The sequence below is a fragment of the Ranitomeya variabilis genome, chromosome 2, assembly GCF_051348905.1.
Source record: "Ranitomeya variabilis isolate aRanVar5 chromosome 2, aRanVar5.hap1, whole genome shotgun sequence".
Taxonomy (NCBI): domain Eukaryota; kingdom Metazoa; phylum Chordata; class Amphibia; order Anura; family Dendrobatidae; genus Ranitomeya; species Ranitomeya variabilis.
The window spans coordinates 40,365,357-40,384,137 of NC_135233.1; the positions used below are offsets into that span (position 1 = coordinate 40,365,357).

The 18,781-nt window shown below is 45.6% G+C and overlaps 1 protein-coding gene across 1 annotated transcript in view; it reads right to left on the minus strand.

Annotated features, from left to right (window-relative positions):
* The window catches only part of PPP2R5A (protein phosphatase 2 regulatory subunit B'alpha), a 62,366-nt gene that overhangs the window by 7,920 nt on the left and 35,665 nt on the right, over nt 1-18,781 (minus strand). The window contains exons 2-7 of the mRNA XM_077282306.1: nt 17,720-17,916; nt 15,117-15,218; nt 7,432-7,524; nt 5,470-5,600; nt 824-883; nt 202-310 (exon numbers count right to left, since the gene is read on the minus strand). Of these exons, the coding sequence (XP_077138421.1) occupies nt 202-310; nt 824-883; nt 5,470-5,600; nt 7,432-7,524; nt 15,117-15,218; nt 17,720-17,916 (692 nt within the window). The remainder of the gene's footprint in view (nt 1-201; nt 311-823; nt 884-5,469; nt 5,601-7,431; nt 7,525-15,116; nt 15,219-17,719; nt 17,917-18,781) is intronic.

Consider the following 18,781-nt stretch of genomic DNA (forward strand, 5'->3'; position numbering starts at 1 on the left):
GCAGAATAAAATGATGGCTATTTCCATCAGACGATGATTGGAGCGGAAGCCGAGAATGAACACCTCCTCTGCAGAGCTCAGTACACTAGAAGTCCCAGCGATCGATAGGTTGCCCCCTGCCCTATGGATTTTTGAAACAACCCTTTAAAAGGTGCAAAACACACAGTGAGTGATGCGATCGCAGCAGCGCCCGTGTGTCACCTGTGCGTGGAATAACGCCAGGCCTCTCGCCGTGTGCATGGGAATCAGGACTTTCATCAGGAACTGTTTATGTTCAGCTTTTAACGGTAATGCGAAACCATTGATGATGCTGTAAAAAAGGGAAAAGAAAGAAAAAGCCGAGGGTTAAAAAAGCCACCAAAATGTCTGACTAATAATGATACAAATCAGCATCTTTAGCAAATAAAGTCACCTTCTAATCTGACGTAAGAATGGAAAGTCATGGAGGGAAGGATTAATAAATCGCCTGGTCCCGGAGTTTTCTTTCACTGTGTCACTAAGCTGCTTCATTTCCAACCTCCCCATGCTGAAACATGGCCACAGCGCTACGTCCCCAGCTGCGCTACGTCCCCAGCTGCGCTACGTCCCCAGCTGCGCTACGTCCCCAGCTGCGCTACGTCCCCAGCTGCGCTACGTCCCCAGCTGCGCTACGTCCCCAGCTGCGCTACGTCCCCAGCTGCGCTACGTCCCCAGCTGCACACCGCAGATGCACCAAGAGCTTCAGCTACATCTTTTCAGCGAATATTTTATTTATTTTTATTTACTGCCCAGATGTTTTAAAAAGTGTCGGTGTGACCAAAAAAGTGTGATATAATTTAATTACCTGCCCAATATTTCAAGCAATTCTGCGACACCATTAAAATGTTCAGTTTCATAGATAAACCTAAAAAAGAAGAAATTACTGGAAAATAAAATAAATACAAGTACAGTACATACATTTCTAAAGAAGAGGCCTTGTATTATTGTAAATGTGTTTCTCTCTTTAGATGTTGTAATGGAACCATCGTGAGTTTACAAAGCATTCAAAGAAGATCTGTCACCACCAGATGAGGCTGATGAACTTACTTAGAAAAAATAAATTCTGCAATGAAATCAGCTATGAGAACTAAACGGAAAAGGAGGAGGAGCAAAAAACAGGAGGAGCGAAAGAGGGAAAGAGGGAAAGAGGGAAAGAGGGAAAGAGGGAAAGAGGGAAAGAGGGAAAGAGGGAAAGAGGGAAAGAGGGAAAGAGGGAAAGAGGGAAAGAGGGAAAGAGGGAAAGAGGGAAAGAGGGAAAGAGGGAAAGAGGGAAAGAGGGAAAGAGGGAAAGAGGGAAAGAGGGAAAGAGGGAAAGAGGGAAAGAGGGAAAGAGGGAAAGAGGGAAAGAGGGAGAGAGGGAAAGAGGGAGAGAGGGAAAGAGGGAGAGAGGGAAAGAGGGAGAGAGGGAAAGAGGGAGAGAGGGAGAGAGGGAGAGAGGGAGAGAGGGAGAGAGGGAGAGAGGGAGAGAGGGAGAGAGGGAAAGAGGGAGAGAGGGAAAGAGGGAGAGAGGGAAAGAGGGAGAGAGGGAAAGAGGGAGAGAGGGAGAGAGGGAGAGAGGGAGAGAGGGAAAGAGGGAGAGAGGGAAAGAGGGAGAGAGGGAAAGAGGGAGAGAGGGAAAGAGGGAGAGAGGGAAAGAGGGAGAGAGGGAAAGAGGGAGAGAGGGAAAGAGGGAGAGAGGGAAAGAGGGAGAGAGGGAAAGAGGGAGAGAGGGAAAGAGGGAGAGAGGGAAAGAGGGAGAGAGGGAAAGAGGGAGAGAGGGAAAGAGGGAGAGAGGGAAAGAGGGAGAGAGGGAAAGAGGGAGAGAGGGAAAGAGGGAGAGAGGGAAAGAGGGAGAGAGGGAAAGAGGGAGAGAGGGAAAGAGGGAGAGAGGGAAAGAGGGAGAGAGGGAAAGAGGGAGAGAGGGAAAGAGGGAGAGAGGGAGAGAGGGAGAGAGGGAAAGAGGGAGAGAGGGAAAGAGGGAGAGAGGGAAAGAGGGAGAGAGGGAAAGAGGGAGAGAGGGAAAGAGGGAGAGAGGGAAAGAGGGAGAGAGGGAAAGAGGGAGAGAGGGAAAGAGGGAGAGAGGGAAAGAGGGAGAGGGAAAGAGGGAGAGGGAAAGAGGGAGAGGGAAAGAGGGAGAGGGAAAGAGGGAGAGGGAAAGAGGGAGAGGGAAAGAGGAGAGGGAAAGAGGAGAGGGAAAGAGGAGAGGGAAAGAGGAGAGGGAAAGAGGAGAGGGAAAGAGGAGAGGGAAAGAGGAGAGGGAAAGAGGAGAGGGAAAGAGGAGAGGGAAAGAGGAGAGGGAAAGAGGAGAGGGAAAGAGGAGAGGGAAAGAGGAGAGGGAAAGAGGAGAGGGAAAGAGGAGAGGGAAAGAGGAGAGGGAAAGAGGAGAGGGAAAGAGGAGAGGGAAAGAGGAGAGGGAAAGAGGAGAGGGAAAGAGGCGATGGAAAGAGGCGATGGAAAGAGGCGATGGAAAGAGGAGATGGAAAGAGGAGATGGAAAGAGGAGATGGAAAGAGGAGATGGAAAGAGGAGATGGAAAGAGGAGATGGAAAGAGGAGATGGAAAGAGGAGATGGAAAGAGGAGATGGAAAGAGGAGATGGAAAGAGGAGATGGAAAGAGGAGGAGGAAAATAGACGAACGAGGAGGAGAAGGAGGAGGGGCAGAAAAGAAGAGGAATAAAGAGAACGAAAAGAGGAATAAAGAGGAGGAAAGAAGAGGAATAAAGAGAACGAAAAGAGGAATAAAGAGGAGGAAAGAAGAGGAATAAAGAGAAGGAAAGACAAGGAATAAAGAGGAGGGAGGTAGAGGAATAAAGAGGAAAAATGTTCTGGTACCAAACACCTGACATCCTCCACAGATTGAACCCTCAACTCTCAAACCTGTGTTGGCTCAGCAGTTTCAACGTGAGCACTTAATACCATATTTTTTGGTCTTGTCCTGAGATCACCAGGTTTTGGGATGAAGTGAGTTCTAATCAGCAGCGTTCTTTATGGGACTTGATTCGGTTATATATTTGTTAAATGTCTCCCTTAAGAGGATGGGGGGACAAAAAAAAAAAAAAAAAAAATCAGCCAAGCTCTTGTTACATATCCTTACAGCAGCAAGGTGTTTGATAGCCTTCACTGGAAGCAGACCTCTCCTCCTTCCCTCAGCAGACCTCTCCTCCTTCCCTCAGCAGACCTCTCCTCCTTCCCTCACCACCTACTGAATAGAATAGCCTACATTCGTAGGATGGAGTATAGGACGGCTCTTATGAGGACGAGAGTGGATGGATTCGACTCTGTTTGGGCCCTTGAGACTATTATTGGGCTCAAGAGAAATGAGTACGCTTTTCGTACTCCATTCTGCCTCTTTTGGAACCTGTATCCTTCCCTACCCTCAGTGAGTGAGTCTTGTCCTTTTGTCTTTTTACAACAGGGACATTTATATTTTATCTAATATAATTTTCTTCTGTTACTTTTCTGACTACTGATTGCTGGAATTAGCTAACTGAGGAGCTGTGAGTAATTGTTCATATGTATATTTGAAAACTAGTAGTCAAGGCTTCATTTTACAATTGGGTGTTCCACCACTAGAGGGAGCATTTCACTGTTTCACCTCACATTATTTTGTCCTTGCAGCTTCTCTAATTCTTTCTCTATTATTTTCTGTTTGTCGTTATTGAATGTTTGATGGGACGTCCACTTGTTAAATTACAAAACTTTAATAAAAATTTACAGTTAAAAAAAAATGGAAAGACGAGGCATACAGAGGAGGAAAGACGAGGCATACAGAGGAAGAAAGACGAGGCGGAAAGACGAGGCGGAAAGACGAGGCGGAAAGACGAGGCGGAAAGACGAGGCGGAAAGACGAGGCGGAAAGACGAGGCGGAAAGACGAGGCGGAAAGACGAGGCGGAAAGACGAGGCGGAAAGACGAGGCGGAAAGACGAGGCGGAAAGACGAGGCGGAAAGACGAGGCGGAAAGACGAGGCGGAAAGACGAGGAGGAAAGACGAGGAGGAAAGACGAGGAGGAAAGACGAGGAGGAAAGACGACGAGGAATGAAGAGGAGGAATACAGAGGAGGAAAGAAGAGGAATACAGAGGAGGAAAGAAGAGGAATAAAGAAGAGGAATAAAGAAGAGGAATAAAGAAGAGGAATAAAGAAGAGGAATAAAGAAGAGGAATAAAGAAGAGGAATAAAGAAGAGGAATAAAGAAGAGGAATAAAGAAGAGGAATAAAGAAGAGGAATAAAGAAGAGGAATAAAGAAGAGGAATAAAGAAGAGGAATAAAGAAGAGGAATAAAGAAGAGGAATAAAGAAGAGGAATAAAGAAGAGGAATAAAGAAGAGGAATAAAGAAGAGGAATAAAGAAGAGGAATAAAGAAGAGGAATAAAGAAGAGGAATAAAGAAGAGGAATAAAGAAGAGGAATAAAGAAGAGGAATAAAGAAGAGGAATAAAGAAGAGGAATAAAGAAGAGGAATAAAGAAGAGGAATAAAGAAGAGGAATACAGAGGAGGAATACAGAGGAGGAATACAGAGGAGGAATAAAGAGGAGGAATAAAGAGGAGGAATAAAGAGGAGGAATAAAGAGGAGGAATAAAGAGGAGGAAAGAAGAGGAATACAGAGGAGGAAAGAAGAGGAATACAGAGGAGGAAAGAAGAGGAATACAGAGGAGGAAAGAAGAGGAATAATGAAGGAGAAGAAATAGAACAGCAGGAGGCGACTATGGCCAATCTTGAAAGACACACTGAAGATTTCTTTATATTATTTAGCTGTAATATGAGAAAATAGAATAAACTGAATAGAATAAATAGAATTAAAATAGAAGATTAAACAAAAAGGACACCTTTGGGGTTTTTTTTTAATGCACACATTTCTATGCTAAAAATATTTTTTTTGCAAGTGGGTTTCATTAAAATTTCCACAGTTTTGCTGCAGAATGAGCTTGGTGTTGATAGAAAGTTTGTAAAGCTTACTATTTTCTGTGAAGATTCTGTGTTATGACCACAGACCACATGAATGTTAAGCTGAACTTTGATGCATTGGTAAGTCAGCAGAGAGGAGCTCATACAGTCAAAGGACTTACAAACTCCCTGTCAGAACAAGCTGACAGATTCTCAGTAAACTTTTTCTGCAACCAACGTGTAGGGAAATAGAAAGCCTGTAAAAGCCAAATTGTGCCATTTCTTTTTTAATGAGACCTAATAGCAAAATTGATTTCCTGGAGGAAAAAAAAAAAAAGAATTATCCAATAAAGGGGTCCATAGTCTTTAAAAGTTGAAAGTACTAGGATTTTTGTTATTACTTTTTGTACATTTTCCATCCCTTCTGATCCTTTAAACCAGTAAAAACGTACTCGACTTCGCACTGATTGATTTTTGCACAACGTGCTATTTCTATACCGCGGTTCCTACATACACCGCACCCATCGCCTCGGCGCGCGTTACATTTTCTGCTCTCGGTATATATTCACATCAAGGATCAAAATACCTGAGAAAAATGTTGTTGATTTGCTTTCTGATGAATGCTCTTAGGCCGAGGAACTTGCCGTAAATCCGGTGTAATACAGTCTTTAGGAAATCTCGCTCCCGAGGATCTTCGCTGTCAAACAGCTCCAGGAGCTGAAATGTGACAAAGGCGCAAACGTCATAGAAATTCTGCTTTGAGCAACTACATGAGACAAAGTTTTCATTTTCTTAGGACGGCGCTGCAATAACAGACAACTCATCTGCAAGAATCACGCTTTTGGGGACCGACATTACATAAAGAAACGTCCATCAAGCTCAACGGAGAGGAGGTGGCACACGCACAACCGCAATGCACGATCCAGTCCTTGACGTATCTAGTTCCATATGCTTAGATGACATTGATTTTTGGCAAGTAGTTCCTCCTCCTGTAGCTTTCTAGACACAACTATAACTCCCATCATAATGAGAAAGAACAACAATTTGGAAACTACTGTTCTAGTCACGTGTCACTCGTCTGACATTGACGCTGCAAACACAGACCATGATTTCCAGATTGTGTCAGGAGACTTTATGGCCAAGCTCAGGAGTGCCATTGGCATTTATCAGGTCAGGAACGTCGTGGTCGTTTCAGACATTACTGTTTGTACTGGGACCATTAAGAGAAGTCTTAATCTTATGTGAAATGCTTAATAAAAAGAGATTTTGCATAAAATAGCGGCGCTCGTGGGATGGGTATAGATAGCTGCGGGTATCGCTCCTTACCACACAAAAGGAGAAAAGGAAAAAATAGGATATAAAAATATTGTAACAATATTTCTACCTGCGCTAAGCTTAAGGTGCATTGATCGGCATTCACAATAGGAAATTTACCTGTTTGGTGAGCGTGTGTAGCAAGTCAGATTTTGATCGTAGAAAGGGACTGTTTGGTGAGCATGTATAACGAATCAGGTTCTGATCGTAAGAAGGGACTAGAATGGGAAGCAATAGGAAATTTAATGATAGAGTCACAAGTATTTGGTCACTCATACATCACCTGATTAGTTCATAAGTAACGATCTGTCATGTAAGATATAATATATATGTGCTCTAGATATGACTGGTATCAATCCGTGTGTGCTAGATCATAAAACTTAAAAACTTAAAAACTGACACCCTGCAAGTGCGTTACTCAAATTATAAGGTATGTGCTTCTCCACCTGATAGGCTAAAAAGCGGAGCCCAATACCTGTGGTGTGGACGTCTATGGAAGGAAAAGAGAGACAGTGTCCATATGTCCTTAGCGATACTGAAAGATCTTTCAAGCACAGGCCGCGCAAGCGCTTGTCACCGGCCGGGACGGCGCCTGCATAAGCCGCCTGAGAAGTATTAAGAACAGCATCAATCCAGCTAAGTAAAAACTGTTTCACCCACTTAAACCACTATCGCTAAGGACATATGGACACTGTCTCTCTTCTCCTTCCATAGACGTCCACACCACAGGTATTGGGCTCCGCTTTTTAGCCTATCAGGTGGAGAAGCACATACCTTATAATTTGAGTAACGCACTTGCAGGGTGTCAGTTTTTAAGTTTTCAAGTTTTATGATCTAGCACACACGGATTGATACCAGTCATATCTAGAGCACATATATATTATATCTTACATGACAGATCGTTACCTATGAACTAATCAGGTGATGTATGAGTGACCAAATACTTGTGACTCTATCTTTAAATTTCCTATTGCTTCCCATTCTAGTCCCTTCTTACGATCAGAACCTGATTCGTTATACATGCTCACCAAACAGTCCCTTTCTACGATCATAATCTGACGCTACACACGCTCACCAAACAGGTAAATTTCCTATTGTGAATGCCGATCAATGCACCTTAAGCTTAGCGCAGGTAGAAATATTGTTACAATATTTTTATATCCTGCTTAATAAAAAGATTTTAAAAAAACAAACAAAACAAAAAAAAAAAAACACATGAGAAGATGAGAATTACCTGTTGCACAAATTTCTGGTCCACAAACCTCTTTGCAATACTTGGCTGAAAATCTGGACTCTCCAGGAACCTCAGGAAGAACTCGTATACTAGCTGTAAAAGTATAGAAAAAACAATATTTTTACACACAAATAGGCCAGTGTTATATATATATATATATATATATATATATATATATATATATATATATATATATATATATATATATATATATATATATATATATATATATGTAAAAAAAAAACAACACATCAGATCCTTCTACATGGATGTAGATTAGAACATAGACTGGAAAATATTATGTCAGGGTTTCCCACCTGAGCGTTAACAGAAAATCAGCAGGAGGTTGAATGAATCACTTAACATGCAAATAAAAGCAAAAAAAACCTAGATGGATATGAGAAAAGCAAAAGTTTTAAGAGTCAATCAGCTTAAATCAAGTGACTGACACCAAAGCCTCCACCAGATCACAAGATTTACATAAAAGGACGTTCCTCTGTACAATCGAGACTTTGTCCTCCATGATACAAGATGCCATAAATCTCGCATCACATTCCCCAGGACGGCGGCGGCTTCTCGTATACGCTCTGTAACATTACTGATGATTCAAGAATTATTCTGCCTGGTGTAGGCGCGAAGCGTGAAACAGGGTGTCAGGGGAACAGCCGGGGAAAGCCTGCGAATATCCCCACCCGCTGTTACCAAGTTCAAGGGTGCGGTTTACAGAGCAAGAGGAATAGAGCCATTACATTTTAAGCTATGTGCACACATTGCGGTTTTTACCGCGGAACCGCAGCGATTTTGATGCTGCGGGTCCGCAGCAGTTTCCATAGCGTTTATAGTAAACATGTAAACCAATGGGAAACCGCAAGCCGCTGTGCACATGCTGCAGGAAAAACCGCGCAGAAACGCAGCGGTTTACAACCCGCGGCGCAGCATGTCACTTCTTTGTGCAGAATCGCAGCGATTCTGCACACATAGAAATGCATTGATCCGCTAACTTCCCGCATGTGGCTGTGCCCACGATGCGGGAAGTAAGCGGATAATATGCAGTTGCTACCCGGGGTGGAGGAGAGGAGACTCTCCTCCAGGCCCTGGGAACCAGATTTGTGGTAAAAAAATAGAATTATTCTTACCGTTAATTCGGTTTCTAGGAACCTTCCACGACAGCCACTTCGGAGGTTGTCTTCCCCGCCCTAATAGGGGACAGGAACACAAAGAGGTTAAATACCCCTCCCCTTCCTGCACCGCCAGTGTTTTCCTGGACACCGTAGCATGTATAATTACCACAAAAGTGCAGGAATCATCCAATAAGAATATCAGATAGGGAGGGAAATTAGTGCTGTCGTGGAAGGTTCCTAGAAACCGAATTAACGGTAAGAATAATTCTATTTTCTCTAGTCACCTTCCACGACAGCCACTTCGGAGTAGTACCAACAGCTAATTTCTCTAGGGAGGGTCCACGGCCTGCAGAACGCGTCTGCCAAATGTTAAATCCCTATTGAAATTTAGCCGGTAATATCTGGTGAACGTATGGATGGACCACCAGGTGGCGGCTCTACATATCTGCTCTGCTGAGGCATTCCCCCTCTCTGCCCATGATGTTGCCATCGCTCGGGTAGAGTGTGCTTTCAGAGAGGCAGGTGGATCCAGTCCCTGTGATGAATAGGCCAGACAAATAGACTGTTTGATCCATCTTGCAATAGTGTTTTTTGCCGCCTTCTTTCCCTTGTTTCGTCCCGCGAACTGGATGAATACATTTTGGTCAGTTCGCCAGGCTTCAGTCTGTTGTAAGTAAGATAAGACCACCCTGCGAACATCCAAGGTGTGGAAGGCCTGTTCTTTAGGGTTGGAGGGGTTCGGGCAAAATGAAGGTAGTAGAATGTCCTGATCTCTGTGGAAATTCGAGACCACTTTAGGTAAAAAGGACCGGTCTAGTTTTAGTATAATGCTATCCTCAGTCACCGTTAGATAAGGCTCCTGTATCGACAGGGCCTGTAACTCACCAATCCGTCTAGCCGTAGTGATTGCAACCAGAAAGACTGTTTTCAAAGTTAAGTTCTTTATGGTTATAGCATCCAGGGGTTCAAATGGACTCTGGGTTAGTGCGTTAAGTCCTGTATTGAGGTCCCAGGAAGGCACCTTACTACGGAGCGTAGGACGAATTCTGGATGCTGCTGTCATGAATCGTTTGATCCAGCGGTGATTGGCTAAGCTGTAATCAAAAAAGCTACTAAGGGCCGATACTTGCACTTTGAGTGTGCTAGGGGTAAGGCCCATTTCCAAGCCCTTCTGTAAAAATTGCAGGATTTTTGCTATATCAGGATTGAAGGGGTCTGGAACTTCTGGGGAGCACCAGGACGTAATTTTTTTCCAGACCTTAGTATAGATGGCGTTGGTTACCGCTTTCCTGCTTTTTTGAAGGGTCTGAATTACGTCATCCGAGAGACCTTTAGCTTTTAAGATTGTGGCTTCAGTAGCCATGCCGCCAAGTTCAACCTGTTTAGGTCTGGATGTAGTAGGGGACCCTGGTGTAGGAGATCGGGCTTTTGAGGTAGAAGGTAGGGACCTTCCAGGGCCATATCTAACAGGGCGCCTGTTAGGCGCCCATGGTAATGGGAGGAAAAGCATATGCAAGGTTGAACTTCCACCGCTGTGAGAAGGCATCTATTCCCTGTGCCTTGTCTTTGTGATGAAGGGAGAAAAATGTTTCTACCTTCGCATTTTGCCTGTTGGCGAATAGATCCACCTCTGGAGTACCCCATTTTGAGGTTAGGGATTGAAACACTGTTTGGTCTAGGGACCACTCTCCTGGATGAACGTCTTTCATGCTGAGGAAATCCGCCTGAGTGTTGTCTAACCCCCTCAGATGTACCGCTGTGACTGATAGAAGGTTTTTCTCTGCCCAGAAAAATATTCTTGCAGCTACTTCCTTCAGAGAGGCATACTTCGTTCCTCCCTGGTGTCGTAGATAGGCTACCGTGGTCATATTGTCCGAGTAAATACGAACGTGATGATTCTTGATCAGCGAAGATGACGCTTTTAGGGCTTCCTCTACAGCTTTTAGTTCCCTTAGATTCGAGGAGCTGCTGCTGATATTCGATGCCCATTGTCCCTGAAAGTGGAAACCCTCTACCACTGCACCCCGGCCTCTTTTGCTGGCATCTGAGCGGAGTGTTTTTAGGGGAAGGTGATCCCAGCTTACTCCTCTCTGGAGATTTTGGTAATCTAGCCACCATTTTAGAGATGCTTTTACATGGCCAGGGAGAGGAACCTTTTGACTCAATGGAATCTGTCGTCTCCTGGAATGTAGGAGTACGTAAGTCTGGAGAGCTCGTGTGTGAGCCTGGGCCCAGGACACTGATTGTATACATGCGGTCAGGGACCCTAGTACCGACATTGATTCTCTGAGGGTCGGTGCACGCTGGCCCCTGAATTTGGCCACTTTGCGGACAAGGTTGATTTGATGATCTTTGGGCAGAAAAGATGTTCTTACTTCCGAGTCCAGTAGCACCCCCAGAAATTTTCTCCTTGTGGAGGGACGGATCTCTGACTTCTCCAGATTTGGGATCCAACCCAGAGTTTGTAATATCTCTAGGGTCTTTGATACGTCTGTTTCCAGACGGGGGGCAGGTGGGGCCATAATCAGGAAGTCGTCTAAATACGGGACGATGCATATTCCTTGTTGACGGATGAAGATTATTGCTTCTGCCATAATTTTTGTGAAAACCCGTGGGGCTGACGAGATGCCGAAGGGGAGGACATTGAACTGGAAATGTTCGATCTGGTGACCCTTGGAGACTGCGAATCTGAGGAATTTCCTGTGCTCTGGGTGGATTGGCACATGGTAATACGCATCCCTCAGATCCACAGTCGCCGTCATCCAATTTTGAGGGGGATTCTGATTTGACTGTCTCCATTTTGAATCTCCTGTACCGGACTGATTCGTTCAAGGGTTTCAAATTTATGATAATTCTGTTCTTCCCCGATGGCTTGGTTATCAGAAAAAGGCGTGAATAATGACCACGTCCTTCCTCCAATTTCGGTACCTGCGAGATCACATTTGACCGCAGTAATTTTTGTAGATCTTGTAACAAGGAGTTTTGGAGGTCTGGGTTTTGAAGGGAGGTTATCCTTAGGCATTGAGGGGGTGGTCTCACGAATTCTATTTTTAGTCCCTCTTGAACTGTACGAAGGACCCACTGATTTGTGGAGATGTTCTGCCACTTGGTGAAAAAACGTGAGAGTCGACCCCGACCGGAGCACAGTCATTGCTTATCTGGGGTCTGTTGGGCCTGAGGGGCCAGGATATTTTTTCCCCTGCCTCCCTTGGGATAGCTCCATCTTCCCGTTTTGCCTTTTCCTCTCTGTGAAGATTGGTCACGGGAGGGACGAAAAAAGCGTTTTTTAGGAATCTTCTGCTCAGGGAGAGATTTCTTTTTATCTGCCGCCTTATCCAAAATGTCATCCAGAATGGGTCCAAACACATTATGACCCCGAAAGGGTATGCTACATAATTTGGACTTGGAGACAAAATCGCCTCCCCAGGATTTTATCCAAAGTGCTCTTCTGGATGAGTTGGAAAGGACGGCAGCTTTTGCGGCTACACGGACCGATTCAGCAGAAGCGTCAGCTAGGAATCCCGTTGCCTTCTGTAGCAAGGGCAGAGAGTCTAACATTTCCTCCCTTGGGGTACCCTGTGTCAAGTGATCCTCAAGCTTGCGTAACCAGGCAAATAGAGATCTGGCCACGCAAGTGGAGGCAATATTGGACTTTAGTAAATTTGTGGAGGTGTCCCAGGACTTTAACAAACTCTCTATTTTACGATCCATCGGATCCTTGAGTTGCGAAGAGTCCTCAAATGGAAGGGCTGTCTTCTTAGTTACCCTGGACACCTGTACATCCACTTTCGGGGTCTCCCATAGAGAGTTATCCCCGTCCAATGGACACCGGTTTTTTAGCTCTGATGGCACAGTCAAACCTTTTTCAGGGAGGTTCCATTCATGAAGAATTAGATCTCGTAAATTCTTATGTACCGGAAACCCTTTTTGATCTTTGGGCTTCAGACCCTCAAACATCTCATCTTGTACTGTGAGTGTAACTTCTTCATCCTCTACCCCCATGGTGCCTCTTACTAAATTGATTAGGTCACTCATGTCCTCAGAATTAAAATAGTATTTTTTGTTTTCTGATTTAAGGGTGGGGGTAGAAGTGGAGCCTTCATTTTCCCAGTCATCTTCCGAACCCGAGGACTGGATTTCTCCTGAGTCCGGGTCGGATTCTACTGGGGCTTTTTTCCTCTTCTTTGGAGGGGGTGGCTGAGGCACCGACATTTGTGAGAAGGTAGCCATAGAAGAACGGACCTCATCCTTAATGAGGGATCTAATGCTATCCAGCAGCGAGGGCTGTTCAGCGCGTAGGACCTCATCCGTACAGGATTGGCAGAGCTTTTTCCCGTACGTCAATGGGAGTTTGGTCGCACACACTTTACATCTGCGGCTTGACTTTCTAGGATCAGAAACCTTTTCTCCCTATTAAAAGAGAGAAAGAGGGTTTGCTAAGCCACTAAGGGTATATGACTATATATGCATATATGCATACACGTATATACGGGATAGCTGGGCCCAATCCCTGCTACGTACTTGGGTAGGAGGGGGAACGCTGGCATCTGCAGCTGCAGTGCAAGGGGGTCTATCACCGTCCATGTCCGTCACGTAGTGAACAGTCAGACAGCTTACCTTGCTACCTGGATCTCTTATATAGGATCGAAGGCCCAGCGTCATGGTGCTCCCCCCACCCACCATCGCCCGATTGGGGTAGGTCCTGGGACGCCCCCGAAACGCTGCTGTATGGCGTGTTCTTGCTGCTTGGATGCCATTGCCGGCCGGCGCGTGCTTCTTGGAACGCACCTGAGTGAACCGGAAGTGACGTGCGTAAACCCGGAAGTGACCCAGCCGTCAGCCGGCCACAGACTCCGGGACGCGCGCCACATCCAGCGCTTGCAGCAGGGAGGAGGAAACCGGGGGGCTGCAAGAGGCCCCCGGTACGCACGTCACCACCCCGCATTACTCCGCAAAGGGAACGCAGGAGGGGCGGGAAGGTCCCGAGTCCCTCCGAAGAAAGGAGACGGGAGCAGCAATCTTTGAGGAGGGACGCCCGACCTCATGCTGCCCGGCTTCTGGTAAGTGGAGCTCCGGTCGCCGGCCACGGCAGCCCCTTAGAATCTCCTCATGCCCCATAGGGGACAGGAAAACACTGGCGGTGCAGGAAGGGGAGGGGTATTTAACCTCTTTGTGTTCCTGTCCTTTATTAGGGCGGGGAAGACAACCTCCGAAGTGGCTGTCGTGGAAGGTGACTAGAGAAAAAAGAATTAAAATAAAAAATAATGATATACTCACCTCTCAGCGCTGCACGCGGCCGTCCAGTCTCAGGTTTGCTATGCGAGCAGGACCTGCGGTGACGTCGCGGTCACATGACCGTGACGTCACGAAGGTCCTTCTCGCACAGCATCTTTGGAACCGGACCGCCGTGTGCAGCGCCGAGGAGATCGGGACGTCAGAGGGTGAGTATATAACCATGTTTTATTATTTTTAACATTACTATTGATGCTGCATATTGCTGCATATGCAGCATCAATAGTACAGGCGTGAACCCGCAGCGGAAACCGCAAGACAAAACGTGATAAATCTGCAGGGATAACCGCAGCGGTTTTGCCCTGCAGATTTATCGAACCCGCAGGGACCCGAACCTACGTGTGCACATGTCCTTATATGTTTAATCCAAAAAGTAGACAGTGTTTATTTAAAAAAAAAAATATACAAATATGATACAAAAGCAGACAAAACTGTAATAAAGAGGGATAACCAAACGAAAAAAAAAACTAAATCTCATGTCATAGAAATGGTGCAGATTTTAGTGTAGAAAAGCACTCCTTTTGGGAAAATGGTACAGCACCACAGCAAACTGTGATTTCCAGGACTGACAATGATTATAATAGAAAATCTGTATTTATCAGATAAAGGTCATGCTCAAATACCTCCCCTAGTTGACCTCCGATTGGGGCTGATTAATGGGATGAAGCTAGAAATAAAAAAAGTATGGGATTTCAGGATCTCTCCCAACCTGGAGGTCCCAGGCGGGAGATATTAATGCCATATTTCCGATCAGGATTTTAGCTTTCCATGGATAGGAAACATGGCATATATATCGTTATTGCCTCTGTCCAATATTATTTTGGAGCTAATGTGGCGACCAATCAGGGATGTAGGTAAATGCGTTACGTTTGCCACGACCCCAAAAATAAAATGTCTTCCATAACTGTAGGACCTATGCCGTTGACAAAAAAAAAAAAAAAAAAAGTCCCATCCTAAATGTATCGGAGGCGTGCTTAAACTCTATACATTGTCTATCGGACTGCTAAGCATAGCGCTCGGATATTTCCAACAGTCCGATAGACAATGAATGGAGCGGAGGTTGAGAATGCTCCTATGGAGAGGGGACAACTTATTCTTTTTTCACCCGTGTGAGCAGAGCCGGGGCCTTATTTGACCAAGGGAGACCATATATGATGGAGAGCGGAGAGACGGTGTCCATGACAGAAGATAACAACAAGACATGACACTTGAGTTACTTAATAATAAAGCTACCCCCCCCCCCATGAAAAAATAAATTGGGGGGCACTGTACCTGTATGTGAGGCCATGAGGCTTCTAATGTCGGCTCATCCTCTTCCGGATCAAAGTCTGGATTGTCGCTAGGAGGGAGCGTCCTAAAGATATTGGAACTAATCTGTAAAAAATAAAAAAATAAAAATACGCAAAAAAAAACAAAAAACCATAGTGACTGATGTATATGTGATGTGCAGCCGCTGACTTACAGATTTCTCCGCCATTACTGTGCATGTTATCCAGGGCCTCTCGCTTCTATAGGTAGCGTGCACCTAACCTGCCAGGCATGGCCGCCGATACCTGGCCTGCAGCCCGAGGCCACGTACGCAGCCCCTCTTGCCTCCCGGTGCAGACGTGACAGGCTCAGGTTAGCCCCTTTACACTTGCTCAAATGACCCCATATCCTAAATCCTACACTGGGGAAGATTTACCAAATTTTGACACATTAGACTAATGTCAACCAGAAGTGCCAATATCGGCAGCAGGGCACAACAGCTGCGCCATGATATACCGGCACCCCAACAAGGACATGCCGGCCGGGCACTTCTTACTGCATTGTCCCTTTAAAGAACTTAAAAAAAAATCGGCTGCATAATACAATCCGGGCAGAATGAGGGCGACAATACAGCAGGACATCATGGAGAAAGCTCCAAACAAGGAAGGAATGGGACCATTAGCTGCAGCCTGATTAGTGGAAAACAACTAAAACCATCATCGAAAACATCCACCTCCTAATAAAACAGGAGGAAAGAAATGGTAAAGAATAAGAAAATCTTATGCAGACTGAAAGCGCGAAAGTGGAAAATACGTCCTGTACAGCAGCGAGGAACACCAGGCGGGGACAGCAGCGAGGAGTGCCAGGCGGGGACAGCTGCGAAGAGCGCCAGGCGGGGACAGCTGCGAAGAGCGCCAGGCGGGGACAGCAGCGAGGAGCGCCAGGCGGGGACAGCAGCGAGGAGCGCCAGGCGGGGACAGCAGCGAGGAGCGCCAGGCGGGGACAGCAGCGAGGAGTGCCAGGCGGGGACAGCAGCGAGGAGCGCCAGACGGGCACAAGGACAGCAGCGAGGAGCGCCAGATGGGCACAGAGACAGCAGCGAGGAGCACCAGACGGGCACGGGGACAGCAACAAGCCACAAATTCCTACTTTTGTCATCTCGTTCAAAAGAGGAGATCAGAAAATGTCCCCTGGTGGGCTATCATTCAGTTCCCCATCACACACACATGGACCCCCACTAGTGACAATTTACAGGATGCAATTGTGCTTCTTGGAGCGTGAGCAGAAAGCTGAGACCTGAAGAAAACTAATCCAGCATAAGAGGAAACACATCCACAATATCTCAGGCATTATCCGCTAGTAACAACCAGGAGCCGGCGAGAGGGGGTTGCTGGGGGTCAGACCCCAGCTAATCAGAAATTGATGACCTTTCCTAAAGGTAGGTCACCAAGGTGCGGGTTTTTTTTTTTTTTTTAAAAGGCTGCATCCCCTACAAAGCGATGTGCTTCGCTTGCACTGTCACTTCGTGCTGACAAACCCCCTTTAAAACATGCACGATGTCCCTGTAAGTGTTGGATGTTCCGTCCATCAGCCGCTCATCAGTACAAGGCCTTGTGGATGTTTACAAGGTGGCCATAGAGACTGTCAGCGAGACGGGATGCTTGGATACGATTAATAGAACCTGCAATTCTTCCACTTCCTAAGATTTGCAAATATTATGATCATATACTCAAAAAAGTCTGCACAAATATCAAATAATGTGCAGGTAATGTGAAACATCAGTGGAAGTGGCAGGGTAAAGCATGGTGGACAACTGTCTTATATTTCGGTTGGAAATCCAATGTGCATCAGTTCCATCTGGTCTCTACCTCCTGAAAGGAAAAGCCCACCGAGCCAACCACTGACCAAGAAGGTAAGAGCTTCATGTACTTCATGTTTTAGTGTCCATTGTGCAGTATAAAGCGAACCTGGCAACATCATTCTTCAAGGTCGGTACAATTATGGTGAGAATATAAAAATTATTTAGTTATTTTTATATTTTACTGCCAAAAATAACTATCTTGTTTTTTCTCTCCACTCCCAGAGACTTCTACATTTATTATTTTTCAGCCCGCAGCCTTACTTTTATTTATTTATTTGCATTAATTTTATGGTTATTATTTTGGGGTACGTACAACGTTTGTTTTTTCATTGCATTTTTGGGGTCACAAAAAACAAAAATATTCTGGCTATTTTGTATATTTTTCAGAAATTAAGAGCGGCATTTAAGGGGTTGAGCGGCAGCAACTGGAGCCAGCTCAGGTTGCTGCCAGCTATAACTGCAATACTATCCTATAAGAGGAGTCATAACGTGCACGGTGAAAAGGAGAGTAGCGGGCTGAAAAATGGGCGTCCGGACCAACCTGAAGACTTACTTTCCAGTACTGCAAGCAGAGGCGGCTTTTTACCTCTGCAGCACAGGAGAACGCTGGCAAAAAAAAACGAAGCAGAAACTTGTGACCGTCTCGTCATCCAGTGCTTTCATTTCTCAGAAACAGCGCCACCTCCTGTCCATGTCTGATATTGCATTACTCTGGCAGGTGTGAAGCTGCAGACAATCCCTCTGGATTTCCATTGGCGGCACTTACCATTCGTATGATATCGGTGTACGCGGGCTCTATGATCACCCCTCGATTCGTGGACACGTACTCCACCAGTTCGTTCAGGGTGGCTCTCTTGATTTCTTTGCTCTTCAGGTCCGATATAGAGTCCATAAAATCAAACAGTACGCAGCACTGCTGCAACTTCTGGCAGAAGAGATCCTGCTGATCCGTGGACGTAGCATCTAGAGGAGGGAGACAATGACATGTCAGTGCGGCAGGTGGGACCGGTTACACCTACGCTAGTAAAAATCACAGCTGGGATTCTGGGACGGATGCTACACGGAGAATTCTTACTGGTCGATAACACCAAGCATCCGACATTTAGACAAATCCGGAATCTGAATGAATACACGCAAGAGAAATGATAAAATACTGACATTTTAACATGAACCACTAGATGGCAGCATTACACTCCAGTCCTGCTTTACAGCCTGTAGTAAAAACGAATGGTAAAATTACCATCTGAAAGAAGCGTGACGTAGGGAATGAGTTCATGATTCCAGTGATTTATTACTTATTGCACATTCAATAAAACCAGTGATTTATCAGCAGAAGTGTCACTACAGGACTAGTTGCCTCGAGCCTCCTAGTCCAACCACACCCCCATCTCTGATTGGCCACTTTCTGTCCACATACAATCAGTTATGTGGGTGGAGTTACACAGGGCTCAGCATTCCAAGCTCTGCTACAATCACAGTTTTCTCTGCTGCAGATCTATCATAACAACTGCACCCAGTAAAGTAAGTGATACATTGCTGGAATCAGGGTCTCTCTCCCTACATCAGATTACATAGAGAAAACCTGCTAAGATACCCTTTAAAAAGCGACAGCCCAATATAGTCAATAATCAATTATGTTGTCTTTCGAAATGCTTAATTCTAGAGATCGGAGGGGGTCCGCCATGGCAAAACCTGTGGCTCCTTACCTCCGAAGCAAAATATGTAAAGGCCGCCCCCCTCGACCCATTTATAGTAGGTGTCTTGCCTACCATTTCGGATTACTCCAGTCTCTAGAGTGTCACCTCTTAGGTCAGCTGTATACCATCAC